This window comes from Podarcis filfolensis (assembly GCF_964270895.1).
Source record: "Podarcis filfolensis genome assembly, chromosome: 3".
Classification (NCBI taxonomy): Eukaryota; Metazoa; Chordata; class Lepidosauria; order Squamata; family Lacertidae; genus Podarcis; species Podarcis filfolensis.
In genome coordinates, this window is record NC_139606.1 from 929,440 (window position 1) to 945,079 (window position 15,640).

General features: G+C 41.8%; 1 protein-coding gene and 1 long non-coding RNA gene across 20 annotated transcripts in view; one reads left to right on the plus strand and one right to left on the minus strand.

The window, feature by feature from the left end:
- ITSN2 (intersectin 2) overlaps positions 1-15,640 on the minus strand; it is a 93,227-nt gene that overhangs the window by 21,377 nt on the left and 56,210 nt on the right. For all 19 annotated transcript variants that reach the window (XR_014546317.1, XR_014546318.1, XM_083606365.1 and 16 more), the window contains 2 exons: positions 13,199-13,295; positions 11,430-11,621 (listed from right to left, as the gene is read on the minus strand). Coding sequence is in view for 17 of the 19 variants with exons in the window: in XM_083606365.1 (XP_083462491.1) it covers positions 11,430-11,621; positions 13,199-13,295 (289 nt within the window). In the remaining 2 variants the exon portion in view is untranslated. The remainder of the gene's footprint in view (positions 1-11,429; positions 11,622-13,198; positions 13,296-15,640) is intronic.
- On the plus strand, positions 120-11,430 carry LOC310759516. Its single transcript, XR_014546366.1, has 2 exons — positions 120-661; positions 6,977-11,430. It is a non-coding gene; the product is annotated as an uncharacterized lncRNA (long non-coding RNA).

The following is a 15,640-nucleotide window of genomic DNA, read 5'->3' on the forward strand; positions in this document are numbered from 1 at the left end:
CCCCCCAAGTCTACTCCCTGCCAGATGTCTCCCAAGAAGCCTTAAATTATGCTGGGGAGGGGCCACCTATGCTCGTTCTTCTGCTACGTGCAAAGCTCTCCCTGACCTTGGAGACTACAGTAGGAAAGGCAAACACTATGGATGCATCTGCAGCCGCTGGCCCCTCCTTATCTGCTTCATGTGCTGAGTCTGCACTGCTTTCTGCATCTGGCTCTCCTTTCTCACTTAAGCCTGTTGCTTCTTCAACTTCCAATCCTTCTGCCCTCCTCCATCCTCTGATTTGTCCCATCACCACACCCCGGGCTCTGAGCCTTCCTCATAGGAGGCTTCCCCGGCTGGTGCCTCCCACCACTTCTCTTTGTCCAGCCAGTCCAGGAAGACAGGACAGAATCCCAGCAGAAGAGCTGAAAGCTGGCTCAAATTCTTCCCTCATGACGCACCTCCACAAAACCACTTGCAGTGTTGGGAACAAGGATCCATGCCCTAAGAGATACACAACTCCAGCATTGTTAACAAAAGTGATCGTCAAGACTGTAACAACTAACATGAGAACTCCCTGCTGAACGCCATGAGGAAAGCCTTCCCTAATGTATTTCTCAAGAGATTACAGTCACTCCCTGACACAGTCTATCCTGGGTCACAATGCAGCTTTAGAACTGAGGTCAACGGCGAGGACTTCCGGTGGCGCGCGATCTTGCTGCAAGCAAGGGATTTCTCGGAGCGAGAAGTCCCAGCTATTTTGGATGGAAAAGGGGGGCTACAGGGCGCAGTAGCTCCCCAGAAAGCCTCTGGAGGGTGTCCAGGGCATCAGTTTCTCGGCAGTGCCCTAAAACTGCCCGTCCGGCCGTCAGGTAACCCTCAAAAGGGCGAAGAGTACGGCGGAACGGGACAGCGGGCTAGTGGGAAGCCATTGCTACATCCGAATAGCGAAGCCCCGAGCTTGGGAAGAACAGCGCTCCGCTCTCAAAACTAAGAAATTTGGACTTAATTTAAGCAGCAATTTTAAGAGGTGGAACTGAGGAAGGCTCCGGATTAACAAGATTTTTTTTCCGAGTTCAGCTGTCATCTGGAATCAGTTTTGACGCAGCAATTTCTGCAGAGCTGGGAAACGAAAGTAAGTTGCCACCAGTGGTTATTGTTTCCGTTTCCCCGTAACTTTTAGAACAAAGTAAAGAAGCAAAAAGTAATTATATGGGACTTGGAAGAACAGAAAGAAGTAACTGGATTAATAGGGGAACAGAATGTAAATGAGGGGATGTTTAAAGATCTTTGATGGTACGGAGGATAATTAAAGAGCGAAGTTTCCTGCTGCACCACTTTCACTTTTAAAGACAGAGAAGGCTAAAGTTGCAACGATTGGGCATCTCCCCCCCTGTTCCTTTATTTACTAACTTTTTATCCCTTTTTGAATTGGATACAAAATTTGGACATTAAAATACAGGTGGAATTTGGATATTTGGATTTATCAACCCCTTTTTTTTCTATCCTTTGTTCTATTAAATGTGGATGTAAAGTCCCCAGTGGTTGAACTGAGCTACTACAACTTGTTTTTCTGAGCTCCTTCTCAAGACAGTGGAAAATTTTTCCAAAGTGACCTTGGCTCCTTTCCTGTTCTTTGTTATTTTCTTCGTGGATTTTTTCCTCTTGGATATTTCAAGACTGCAATGGCGGGTACCCACCACTGAGGCATTATTATTCCTGGGATGTTTAAAGGAAATATAATTTGAATTGGGACCATCATCTAGTTATTTCTATTTGCTTATTTTTATTTTTTATTTTTTCTCCTCCTTTGGACTGCAACTCTATCTGAACTCATCTTGACTTGGATGTCTCCTGTGGATTAAATTTTGTTTGAACCTTATTGGAACTAAATTTTGGAATACAATTATAAAGACAAAAAGAAGATTTCAATTAAGGATTAGCCCAATTGGGGGCAAGAAGACGGTCTCCATTGGTGTTGGTAACGGTGGAAGCCCCACCTGCCTCAAATTATTGAGAGACTAAATACTTGTTTTGGTACCTGTTTTGGTTTCTTATTGGTTTCCAAAGTTACTCTATTGCCAAAAGACTTGGAATTGATACTTTTATTATTACCCTGAGTATACAAATTTGTTATTTTTCTGAATTGTAACTAGTAGTAAAGAATTGGGGAAATGTCACAAAAGAAAGGGGCGGAAGGGGGGGCACCAGCAGACAGGAGAGCATCCAAGCAGGAATCGGATTTCAGAACAGAAATATTGAAAATGTTTGCAGATATTAAACAAAGCCAAAAGAATTTGGAATCAAAATTGGAACAAGTAGATAACAAAATGGAACAAGTAGATAATAAAGTTGGGAAAATGGACAAAAAAATTGATGAGACAGTTAATGAATTGAAAGGACAAATAAAAGAGGTGTCTAAAAGAACGCAATCAGTAGAAGAGGGGCTGAAAAGGACAAAAACGGAGATGAGGGATGTGAAGCGGGAGGAAGAAAAGTTGAAACTAGAGATGATGGAAATAAATAAATCCCAGGAAGAAATTAAAGATGCAATTGCTATGAATGAATTCAGACAGCGGGAAGTCAATCTGAGGCTGAGATCAGTACCAGAAACACAGAATGAAAATATCAAAGAGAGATTGATAACAGAAATTGCTCAATGGTTGGAGATGTCAGTAGAGGAAGTGGGAAAAACAGTACAAAACGCATTCAGGATGAGGGTAAGAACAACAAAGACAAAGAAATTCCCAGGGGATTGTTTAATCACGTTTAAAGATCGAGAGATGAGAAATTTGATACTACAAAAGAACAGAGAGAAGAGATTATACATTGACGGAAGTTACATAATTATCTTTAAAGACATACCAATAAGGTTGTTGAAACGAAGAGATCCCTACAAGCCACTAGTACAGATCCTGAAGAGAAATAAGATCAATTTCAGATGGGAATTTCCAGAAGGAATTTCATTTTTCTACAAAACTAAGAAGCGCAGATTGACAAGCCCAGAAGAAATAGGGAAATTCACGAGAAGATATAAGGAACTGCAAGTGGAAGAAGAAGAAGACAAAGGAGCAGGAGGAGGAGCGGGTTCTAAAGATGAGTCAGAATCGGCAGAAGAGGAAGAAGACCAAGGAAGGAGATCAGAAGAAGAAGAAGGAGAAGAAGAGGAAGAAGGGGAAAAGAAGACAGGTTATAACTAAATTTAAATTAAATTTATTTAATTCGACCTCAACTTGGCTTTAAAACTATGGAGTTGGAATATAAATGGGATGAATGATCGGAAAAAACGGAATAAAATTGAACAATTTTTAAGAAAGAAAAATTTGGATATCATCTGTCTACAAGAAACACATGTGGCAAAGAGGCATAGAAAAATTCTGATTAATAAAAGACTAGGGAATGAATTTGTATCTTCGGACAAGGAGAAAAAAAGGGGAGTTGTGTTATATATTAAAAACAAAATTGAAGCTAAACAAATTTTCAAAGACGAAGAAGGAAGAATCAGCAGTTCAGATCAAATGGCAGGGCGAAAATCTAATAATTGTCGGGATCTATGCACCTAATGGAAATAAGATTGACTTTTACAAAGTTTTGGAAGAAAAATTATTTGAACACATGGACCAGAAAATCATAATAATGGGAGATATGAATGGGGTGGTGTCACTGGAAATGGACAGACTAAGAGAAGGATTAAACAGAGAAGGGAAATTACCAAAGACTTTCTTTTCAATGACTAAGAATTGTAATTTAGTTGATATTTGGAGACTTAGACACCCATTAGAGAAGCAATTCACTTATTATTCAGAACCGAATCAGTCTATGTCAAGAATTGATCAAATATGGGTCTCAAATGAACTGACTCCAAGAATCCAGCAAGTAGAAATACAACCCAAAGTAATTTCAGACCACAACCCAATAAAAGTAGAAATAAAAGGTTTAGAAGAAAGAACTTTCAGATGGAGAATCAATGATTATTTGTTGGACGACCAGAAGATTATAGAAAAAGCACAAAAGAAGTTATTGGAATATTTTATGGACAACACCAACAAAGGTACAAAAATGAATATTGTTTGGGACGCGAGTAAAGCAGTGATGAGAGGATTCTTTATACAACAGAACTCATTGAAGAACAAACACAGAGAAAAAGGGAAAAAGGAAATTTTAAAGCAGATCATGGACAATGAGCAGAAACTAATTAAAAAACCAAATAATGTAAAAATCAAACAAGAAATTAAGACTTTACAAACCCAATTTGCAATGATGATAAATCAAGAAGTGGAATGGAACATAAAGAGATTAAGACAGAAAAACTTTGAGTTCGCTAACAAATCAGGAAAATTACTCGCATGGCAAATTAAAAAGAGAAAAGAACAGAATACGATCAACAAAATCATCGTAAATGGCGAAGAGATTCTCAATCCGAAAGAAATCAGAAAAGGATTCTTGGATTTTTACAGACAACTATATAAAAATAAAGAGAGAAATAACTTAAAGAAAATAGAAAAATTTTTACAAGATAAAAAGGTGCAGAAGATCCCGACAGAACAAAGAGACCAGCTGAATTCCCCAATAGAAGTGGAAGGAAGCATTCATTACTTTGATTCCGAAACAAGACTCTGATTTGACTCAAGTTAAAAACTATAGGCCTATTTCTCTATTGAATACAGATTATAAAATATTTGCAGGAATTTTGGCGAAGAGATTGAAAAAGATCTTGAAAAATATTATCCATAAAGACCAAGCAGGTTTTCTGCCAGGCAGACAAATGAAAGATAATGTAAGGAACATAATTAACATTTTGGAATATCTGTCTGCCAGCAATGAGAAACAAGCGATATTGATGTTTGTGGATGCAGAAAAAGCTTTTGATAACATTGTATGGGACTTTATGCTGAAGAATTTAGAATATATGGAAGTGGGGAAAGACTTTTTTAATGGAATCAAGGCAATATATACAGAACAGAAAGCCAAATTGATAGTTAACAATGTGGTTACAGAAGATATAAAAATATCTAAAGGAACAAGGCAGGGCTGTCCGCTCTCGCCATTGTTATTTATAATGGTCCTGGAGGTTTTCTTAAATACGATTAGACAAAATAACTTAATTAAAGGGGTATCAGTAGGTCGGAACGAATATAAAGTAAAAGCCTTTGCCGATGATTTGGTTATAACGATGGAAGAACCAGGGGAGAGTGTTAAAAAAGTATTGGAGGAGATTGAACAATTTGGGAAAGTGGCCGGTTTCAGATTGAACAAGAAAAAAACTAAAATAATGGTGAAAAACATGGAGTATAAAAAGATAGAAACATTGCAACAACAGACAGAGATAGAGGTGGTAAAGAAAGTAAAATATTTAGGAATTTGGTTGACTCCTATAAATATTGACCTGTTCCAGAATAACTATGTTCAGATATGGAAAGGAATTAAGAAAGACCTGGAGGTGTGGGGTAGAATGAAACTGTCCTTTTGGGGCAGAATATCTACGATAAAGATGAACGTGCTCCCAAAGATGTTATTCTTATTTCAGACTATCCCTGTTATTAAGGGGGTAGGGATTTTTAAAGATTGGCAAAGAATGATTTCAAGGTATATCTGGCAGGGCAAGAAGCCAAGAATAAAATATAAATTATTGACAGCATGTCTTTGCTGGCTAAAAGAGTGGATTAAATTAGAAAACACGGAATTATTGGATTTAGAAGGTTTTGATAACAGATTTGGGTGGCACGCTTACTTATGGGCGGACAAGAGGAAAGTCCATAAAGGATTTGGGAACCACATTTTCAGGAGTTCTTTAATAGAAGTATGGGACAGGTATAAAAGCCTCCTGGAACCAAGAGTCCCTCACTGGTTATCTCCGTTAGAGGTAATGAGTGTGAAGAAAATTAATATGCGAGGGAAATGGGCCACATATGGAGAATTATTAACTAAAGAAGGAGGAAAATGGAAATTAAAACCATACGAAGAGGTTAAAGATTATGTGTATGATTGGTTGCATCACTTTCAGGTAAATGAAATGTTAAAAAAAGATATAAAGGAAAGTGGATATGCAGAAAAAGACTCAATGTTCCAAACGGAGATAATAGATAATGACTACAAAATTCTGTCAAAAATGTACAAGATATTGTTAGAATGGAATACGAAAGATGAAGAGGTTAAATCGGTAATGATACAGTGGGCCAAAGATTTTGGATATAATATTCAATTTGAAGAATGGGAAAAATTATGGAAGGAAAGTTTAAAGTTTACCGCATGTATGGGGTTGAAGGAGAATGTAATGAAAATGTTTTATAGATGGTATATCACCCTGGTAAAACTGGCAGAAATGTACAAAATATGTAACAAATGTTGGAAATGGCAAAGAAAAAGAGGGAACATTCTACCATATGTGGTGGGAATGTAAGAAAGTAAAAAGCTTCTGGGAAGCAATATATAATGAATTGAAAAAGATGTTAAAATACACTTTTGTTAAGAAACCAGAAGCCTTCCTTTTAGGGATTACAGGAAAAGATATAAGAAGAAAAGACTATAAACTTTTCCAGTATGCAGTTACGGCAGCAAGGATTCTTTTGGCCCAGAAATGGAAACAAGAGGAAATACCGACGATTCAAGAATGGAGAATGAAATTGACTGACTATGCGGAACTGGACAAATTGACTGGGAAAATAAGATATGTTCGAAACCAAAAGTTCATCGAAGATTGGGGAAAATTTGTTGATTATCTGAAAAATGTATGTGAGGTGCAAACAACGCTAGTGGGGTTTCAAGAAGCACTGTAAAATATTTTAAAAGGTATTGCTGAAAGTAAATAGAAAAGGGAGGGAAGACAAATGGCAATGCAATTAAAGAAATGCGTATTAAAGGGTAAAAATGGATGATTTTCAGGGAAGTTGAAGGAAGTCCAAAATTTGAACTTTGTTAAAATCTGGTAAAATTTGGATAAATTGTATGAATGTATGGAAAACTAATAAAAATTTATTAAAAAAAAAATAGAACTGAGGTCAACGGCTGTCATGATTCTCTCACTGTGCCAGCTGCAGGAGAAATGCCGAGAACAGGGGTGCCCCTTGCACACTGCCTTCATAGACCTGACCTCATCAGCCGAAAAGGAGTCTTGACACGGCTCCCCAAGGTAGGATGTCTGCCTAAGCTTCCCAAAAGCTTCCCAAAAAGATTGCACCCTTCCGTGAGAACATGTACATGACTGTCCAGCAAAACAGCTCATCCTTGGATGCCTTCCTTATAAAGAACGGTAATAAAGAGTCATGGACAACTTACAACTGCTAGGAGCAACGCCTCAATACCTTCCACATGCATTGCCTCAGGAAGATTTTGGTCATCACATGGCAGGACAGGCCTCAAGCAAAAATGTGCTCTCCCAAAGCCCACATTCCCAACATGTTCACACTTCTGTCTCAATGACATCTACACTGGCTTGATCATGTCCACAGAACGGAAGATGGCAAGATCCCCAAGGACCTTGGAGGGGAGATGGCTTCAGACACCAGACCCGCTGACAGACCAACTCTGTGTTACAAAAATGTCTGCAAACATGGCATGAAGGTTGGCAAAAATATGTGAATCCCTGGCAGATGATCACAGTGCCTGGAAATACAGTCTGGTTGTGTATCTGGTTGTGATATAATGCTTGTATGATATGCTATTACTGATATGCTACTTCTACTGCTACTACTACTAATACTTCTCCAGTTCCTATATTGTGCAGAACAGTGGTCCTGATAAAATAGCCCTCACCTGCTCAGCAGTGATTGGGTATTAAAGGGACAAAATGAACCTTCAAGGATTCAGATAGATATCCTGCCCTTCTAATGTGTTTACATCACTTAGTATTCACAGGAGTTAAAATCCCACAATCTACAATTGAACAATAATATAAAAAACAAGCATTACAAAAATTGAAACAGAAGACAAAAACACTGAATAGGATTCACCATGTGAAATATAACCTGCCTGGCAAAATGAAAGCAACCAAAGGTTGAGAAGCACATGGCCAGTATTCAACCAAGGGTAAGGACCTCTCCCGCTTCCCTCACTGTGTATGCCCAGTGCCCCCCTCATATCTGCTCCACAGAACTGATTTAGGGGGCACATGGGCAGGGGGGAGGAAAACTTTCCATTGCACAAGCAGAAATCCTTGCACTGACAGAATGTTCATTCAGCGCCATGTTGAATTCCACCCACAAACTCCTGAGTTTGCTAGGAGAGAGACAAGTCGGACCTGCTCCAGGACAGGGCTTCTCCCTCCAGTGGTGGGGCAAAGGAAACACTGTCAGTTACCCAGACTGCCTTCCTCATGGCACCACCAGAGAAACAAGCATGGTACCCACATGTAATGACATAGGTGTCGTCAGGTGCACATTGTTCTGTACCAATGACCATCTGGACTTGCTCCTCTGGGTTAGCCTGCCCTGGAAGACATTCCCCAGTCTGCAAAATTCACTCTTTGCCTTTTTATTTTTCCTTGCTGCGCGTTGCCAGATATGCATATCATCATGGCTACGGTCTGTTTCATCCTCCTCCTCCAAATCATCTGAACTGTCTTCACTCATTCTATCTTTAAACTCTAGCTGCTTCAGTAGTTGCCCTGCGTCAGATGGTATGGCGGCTGTGAATGCCTTGTTCTCAGGGATGACTATTCATTTGAACAGATAGCCCCAGCACTATCAAAGGCCTCCTTCATGCAGCTTGGAAGCATAATCTTTAAGATCCTCCCTTTTCTGCAAAATTTCTAGGCAGAGATAATTTAAGACACAAAAATTTTGGCCTCTGATGGTAAGATCTGGTAGGTCTTGCTTTAGAGATTCCACTCCAATTTTGTGTAGGGTTTCCTTCTCAAGTCTTTTCTTCTCCCAAAGATATCCCACAAGGCAGTGGGGGGGCTGATCAATGCATACAAGTATTTTTAAGACAACTCAGTTCTAATACATCTTTTTTCTCTTTTCTACATGGAGGTGACCTCAAGAGAATGGTTTCCTATGTCTCAATGCAGAAAGTTGTTGAAATACCATTGTTAGTTAGAAGATTATGGGACAGAGAAGGAAGTAGAGGGCATACTGAGCAAAGACCACAGCCCAGGGCTCTGGACTCAGGAAGCTAAGAAACAGATTCAGGAAACAAGTTCCACAGGTCTCCCAAGGCTAGATAGAAAGTCAAATAAAAACTCTCATAAAATGATATTGGCAATTCTAATCTGCCTACTGGAGAATGTTGGAGGGAAAGACCACTTCAGGATACATTCCTCTAGTGCAGGAGAAACATTTATAGACCTTAGCTGTGCGGGTATAGCCACACTTTGCCCTTCATTCACCATATGCTCGTTTGGGTTTTTTTCACTTCTCTCAAAATGCACACTCAGCACAGGGCACCCCCAGAGTGTTGCTATTTTGAGGTGGGATTAAGTCACACACTGAAAAATTTAGTTGTGCAATTATAGTTGATTGGGAGCTCCTCCACGACAAACTCACTTCCCCAAAGGGCCAGATTTCTGCATAAGGAAAGTGACATAGAGGCTAGGGAAACCGAGCCAGATTTATAAATATTATTAGTATAGTGGTACCTCAGTTTTTGAACAGCTTAGTTCTCGAACCACTTGGAACCTGAACACTTCAAACCCGGAAATGATTTGAGTGCACACTTCCATTCTGAGCGAGCAGCTTGGCCCCAGCAGTGGCTGCCGCCATTTCCTTCCCTTCCCTTTTGTCTGCTGGGAAGACCTCTTTCCTCCATACAAAGTGGAGTTGGGCGGCACCTCGGAATGTAAGTGACTCCGGAGTAGGGAGACTTGGAAGTTGGCGACTCTCCCCAGCGAGCAGAAAGGTGGTGTTTGGGGGGGGGCATGTGCTGGGGGAAGTATGCTGGGCAGGTTGACCTTCCCAGCCCCTCACCTTCCCTCCGTCCCCCTGTTCCAAGCCCGACCTCAACCAAGGTCCATGCGGGGATCAGGGTGCTCGCACTGCGCACAGGCTCCAGCCCACCCAGCTTAGCATCCAGTGGCTAGGAGCGCAGCTGGGAGCAGCTGCCGCCTCCTCTCGACGCTCCGGTGCTGCTGCCGCGTCCTGGTGCCGCCATGCCAGGGACGTGCAGGCAGCACCGCCCCGACCGGCCCGTGGCTGCCGCTTCGTCATGCTCCAAGTGGAGACAGAATCCCTGGGACTCACCCAGGCGAATGAGGAGCGTGGGCAGATGCTTTAGGAGGGGAGAGGGCTGGCTTGGGCTGGGGGAGAGAACTTTTGCCTCCCATTCCTCCCCCCTACTTAAACTCCCCTCTCCCGCATCCAGTTAAACACCTCCTTTCCCACACACACCCCAAGCGCGGTCCTTGTCCCTCTAATTTGTGTTCTCCCCCCCCTATTTAACTCCCCCCTCCAATGGCAATGGGTAGATCACTGCTAGTTTTTGATACTGGGTAGTAGATTGCAGCCTGGTTTATTGCTTTCATTTTATGGATCAATGGTCTCATTAGTAAAATTCATGTTGAACTGCTGTTTTAGGGGTTGTTTTTAATTGTCTAGAACAGATTAATCCATGTTGCATTACTTTCTATGGGAAAGTGTGCCTTGGTTTTAGAATGCTTTGGTTTTGGAACAGACTTATGGAACGGATTAAGTTTGAGAACCAAGGTACCACTGTACTACTACTACTACTACTACTACTACTACTACTACATGGAAATGCACTGGAAAGTGTGGGACAACTGTTGCTTTGATGCAATGTCATCTAACTCTCCTGTAAACAAATAAGAATGAATGCTCATAAAATAAGCCAATGCCGTCTAATCAGGATGAATACAGTGATTGACAGGAAGTGGCATAAACAGCAGTCATAACTGCCAGAAGGTAATGAGGAGCATTTGAAAGACTGAGAACCCAAAGTATAACTGAACCTTCCTTACTTTCATATTTACTGTCTCAAAAATTGCAGCTGAGTATTCTCTGGGGTTAATATTCCAACTATTCCAAAGCAGCTTGCTTTCCAACGCCCGACTGGTAACTGGTAAAAGGGCAACCTGTGAAGTTTTATAACTAATTTCAAATCGAAGAAAAAGGAAGGAGGCAGTAATCTACATCAAGCTACAACCTGAAAAGTCTGAGTAGGATCCTTTGTGCAAATGAAGAGCACAGAATTGCTTGGAAGGAAAGAGGACGAGGTGACGCTTCACCGTCTGAGAGGATCTAGTCCTACACCAACGCTAGAATGGAGCGAGTGAACGAGCTCAAAAATTGCCCAGAAAGGAACAAGTCCAGCCGTGGCAGCTGAACACACAAGAAAAAGGCAAACATGTGCATCTACCTGTGGATCTGAATGAAGTGACTGAAGGATGTTCCTGGTGAACTAGAACTTTCTGGTAATAACGATGATAATAATGATCCTGAACTACAAGCATGTGAGCTGAGAAAACAAATGAATTGATGCATTAAACAAATTTCACTTACATTGCTGACTTGGGTCACAGTCTGTGGTCATTTTAACATAATTTGAGGGAAAGAGGCCTGAAGAGCCGTTGATCTCTCCTTGCCACCAATCTGCATCTTCTTTATTCAGTACGTTGATAAGCTGCCCCTTGGAGAAACTGAGCTCGTCTTCATTGTTTGCCCTGTAGTCATACATTGCTATCACTTGACACACTAGAAGAAATGGAAACCCACAAGACCAGCTGTGAATCAGCAGAGATACCAAACATTATTTCAGAATTCCAGGCCCTTTCCAAAGCAGAGCGAAAGTACCGTACTTTTCTGTGTATAAGACTAGATCCTCCCCCCCAAAAAATGTTAAAAATTGGACGTCTTATACACAGATAGTGCATATGTGGGACGCTGGATTTGTTGCTGCCTCAAGCTGGAGATTGTAATCGGCTATTGGTGGCTGCGGCAAGGACTGGTGTTTATTGGCTGTTACCGTGGCAATTGGGCAGCCGATTGGTTGCGTTTGGGACGCATGCAAGCGTGAGCGTAGGTTCAGTGGGTGAGTGATCTTTGGCAATTCCCCCTAATAAAAGCTCAACAACACTGGGCAATCCTCCCCAGAGTCCCCCAAAATTTCTTATACAAAGGAGTGTGTTATACAAAGAAAAATACAGTACTTTTATTTCTCCTGCTAGAGCACCAGGGCACCCACCCCAGTGCCATAACCAGCTGGCTTCATATCAATGGCTGAAGGGAGGTAACAGGGGGATGATTTGGTAACAGAGAAAGGTTGCCCACTTGTCATTTCATACCTATTTTTTAGGCCCAGGAGAGCTAAGCACTCCATCACTGAAGAAAAATAATTCTGCGTCCCAGCTACATTTTAGAAATGAAAGAAGAACAACCTCAGGACTGCAGCAGATTGCTTCTCTGTGTACCCATGTTATATTGGTCTAGAAATCTCCCTTCTCCTCTTTCAGAAGCTAGTAAAAACTGTACTCCTTTCAAGTGTCCCAGAAGTGATTAGGCAAGAATACATCAGAAACAAGCAATGAGAAAGGAACTGCAGGGGACCCAAAAAGACTCAAGTCTCCACATTTGGTTGCAGAGTACTTCCCAGCTGTTTCTTTTCACTGGTTTTCAATACTGTTGACCACAGTATCTTTCTGGGATGGCTTGGCAGGATGGGAGTTGGGAGACTAAATTTGCAGTAGTTTCACTCCTACCTGCAGGGCCACATCCTTCCAGAACGTAGTTTAGGGGATAGATCCTTGGCCCCATGGCTTTTAAGCTGTAGGGTTCTGAAGGATGCCATCCTGTCCCTCAATTAACATCTATATCAAGTCACTGGGAGCTGTCATTGGGAGTTTTGGGGTAAAGTGCCAACAGGGTGCGGATGACGCCAAACTCTCTCCATTCCAAATGACTCAGGAAAGGCTGCTGAAGTGCTGGACCAGGGCTGAATGAGCACCAAAAACGGAAGCCTGGGTTTAGGAGCTCACTGTCACTTGGCTCAGTGTGCTCAGAATTTCTCCCCATGGAAGCAGCTTCAATCACCTCAGCTATCCCCTGCACAGTCACTGGGGGTCATGGCAAAACCCAGCTGGAGGAAATGACTCCACAGAAACAACGGAGAAAGAAACAATTTAGTTCTCCCCTGCTACTTCCCCACTCAGAACTGCTGCACCATGAAGCCGTTTGCCTTTTACAAAAACAGCTACTGGGTCCAACACATGTAGCGTACTGTGTGGTTCACCCCTACATCTAAACAAAAGGGAAAGTAAGCTTTAGCCACCCACCTGGGTAAGTAGCTGGTGTATTCCTTTCACTGCTTGGACCCAACAGCTTCACATGGGTAGCAGGAAACCACCCTTTCTGCCTTTTTTTCCCTCTTGCCTGCAAGAAGAATGTTAAGCTTTTGTCAGCTAACAGGCAAACCACGTAAGGAAGAACCCAGGAGGCCAGCGATGGGGAACCTCCAACCTGAAGGCCTAATTGGGTCTGGCCAGGTCCTAAATTGGCCCATGAGGCTGTTTTCCCCAAACAACACTTGCCTGCCTCACACCGGGTATCAGGAAAGATGTCAGTTACAGGGCAGGTAAAGACACAGCTGTAAAGGAACAACTGTGAACATAAAAGTGCACTCAGAATTACTCCGTGGCAAGCAAAAGTTCTCTATTTGCCTGCACAGTTTGGACTCAAATTGTGCCTGCAATAGGACATTTTTTAAAATGCAGACCAGATTTCCTAGTGTGCAGGTGGAAGATGCCTACTTGCAGGTGTGCTTTGAATCTAAATCCAAGCTTCAATCAGTGCCGACCAGCGCTGACAGTGAGCCCATTTGAAGTTGTCACGGGTTCTCACAGTGGCCTTGCCCACCCGTCAAAGTGGCTGGATCCAGTTCCCCTTCCCTAGAGTAGACCACCTTGACCTCCTTCAAGGAAAGATGCAATACATATGCAATAAATAAGTTAAAGTAGTCCTATGAAGAAGTTTCTTGGCTTCTTAAAGCTCAGAGGAAAGTAGCATCAGTTGTGAGTACTGTGAATAAATCAGCTGAAATTTACTGCAGGTAAGTTATGTGATACTCTGGGTTTTCTAGCCTGAATGACATTAAAAGCTGCCTAGATTTTAATAAGAACACATCAAGCTCTTTGCAAACTTATGAGAACATACTGAAGTTAAAAAATATGCAAGGTTAGAGATATGCAAATGTTACCACAGAAAATATTGACTTATTTATAACGTGGCATATATATGAGTCATTGTGGATAATTAATTACACAGTAGACATACACTATTACACATCCTCCCAACTCATTATTAACTCATCCAGCTGCTCAGGTCCACTCCCTGGCCCCAAAGGGCAACACCACCAGGGAGGACAGGAAATGCCACCTCAACAATCCTGCCACCATTAGGACATTTCTGTTCCTGCTACCAGACTATGATATCAGGGTTATAAGTGGGATATAAGTAGATGGAATAAACACAAAAAGTAACTAAAAGTGACCAATGTGTGTGGTAAGCACAGTTATGCAAAGCTAGTATATCTTAAGATAGCCAATTATCTTTCAGGATGAAAAGTGCTTTAAAAACAAAAACACGTGGCATGGCTTTTGTCTGTGTGTTTGTTTTCCCCTTGTTTTCAAAACACTTTAATTTCCAAATTTATTTTCAAAGTGTCAGTGCATCTTTGTTAAAAACACCTTTTTGCTTTTCATTCGTAGAAACCATACACAGTAGACAATACATGTTCCGCTCAGCTGGAAGTTTCAATTTTGTTGTTTAGTCGTTTAGTCGTGTCCGACTCTTCGTGACCCCATGGACCAGAGCACGCCAGGCACTTCTATCTTCCACTGCCTCCCGCAGTTTGGTCAAACTCATGCTGGTAGCTTCGAGAACACTATCCATCTCGTCCTCTGTTGTCCCCTTCTCCTTGTGCCCTCCATCTTTCCCAACATCAGGGTCTTTTCTAGGGAGTCTTCTCTTCTCATGAGGTGGCCAAAGTACTGGAGTCTCAGCTTCAGGATCTGTCCTTCCAGTGAGCACTCGGGGCTGATTTCCTTAAGAATGGATAGGTTTGTTCTTCTCGCAGTCCATGGGACTCTCAAGAGTCTCCTCCAGCACCATAATTCAAAAGCATCAATTCTTCAGCGATCAGCCTTCTTTATGGTCCAGCTCTCACTTCCATACATCACTACTGGGAAAACCATAGCTTTTACTATACAGACCTTTGTTGGCAAGGTGATGTCTCTACTTTTTAAGATGCTGTCTAGGTTTGTCATTGCTTTTCTCCCAAGAAGCAGGCGTCTTTTAATTTCGTGGCTGCTGTCACCATCTGCAGTGATCATGGAGCCCAAGAAAGTAAAATCTCTCCCTGCCTCCATTTCTTCCCCTTCTGTTTGCCAGGAGGTGATGGGACCAGTGGCCGTGATCTTCGTTTTTTTGATGTTGAGCTTCAGACCATATTTTGCGCTCTCCTCTTTCACCCTCATTAAAAGGTTCTTTAATTCCTCCTCACTTTCTGCCATCAAGGTTGTGTCATCTGCATATCTAAGGTTGTTGATCTTTCTTCCGGCAATCTTAATTCTGGCTTGGGATTCATCCAGCCCAGCCTTTCGCATGATAAATTCTGCATATAAGTTAAATAAGCAGGGAGACAATATACAGCCTTGTCATACGCCTTTCCCAATTTTGAACCAATCAGTTGTTCCATATCCAGTTCTAACTGTAGCTTC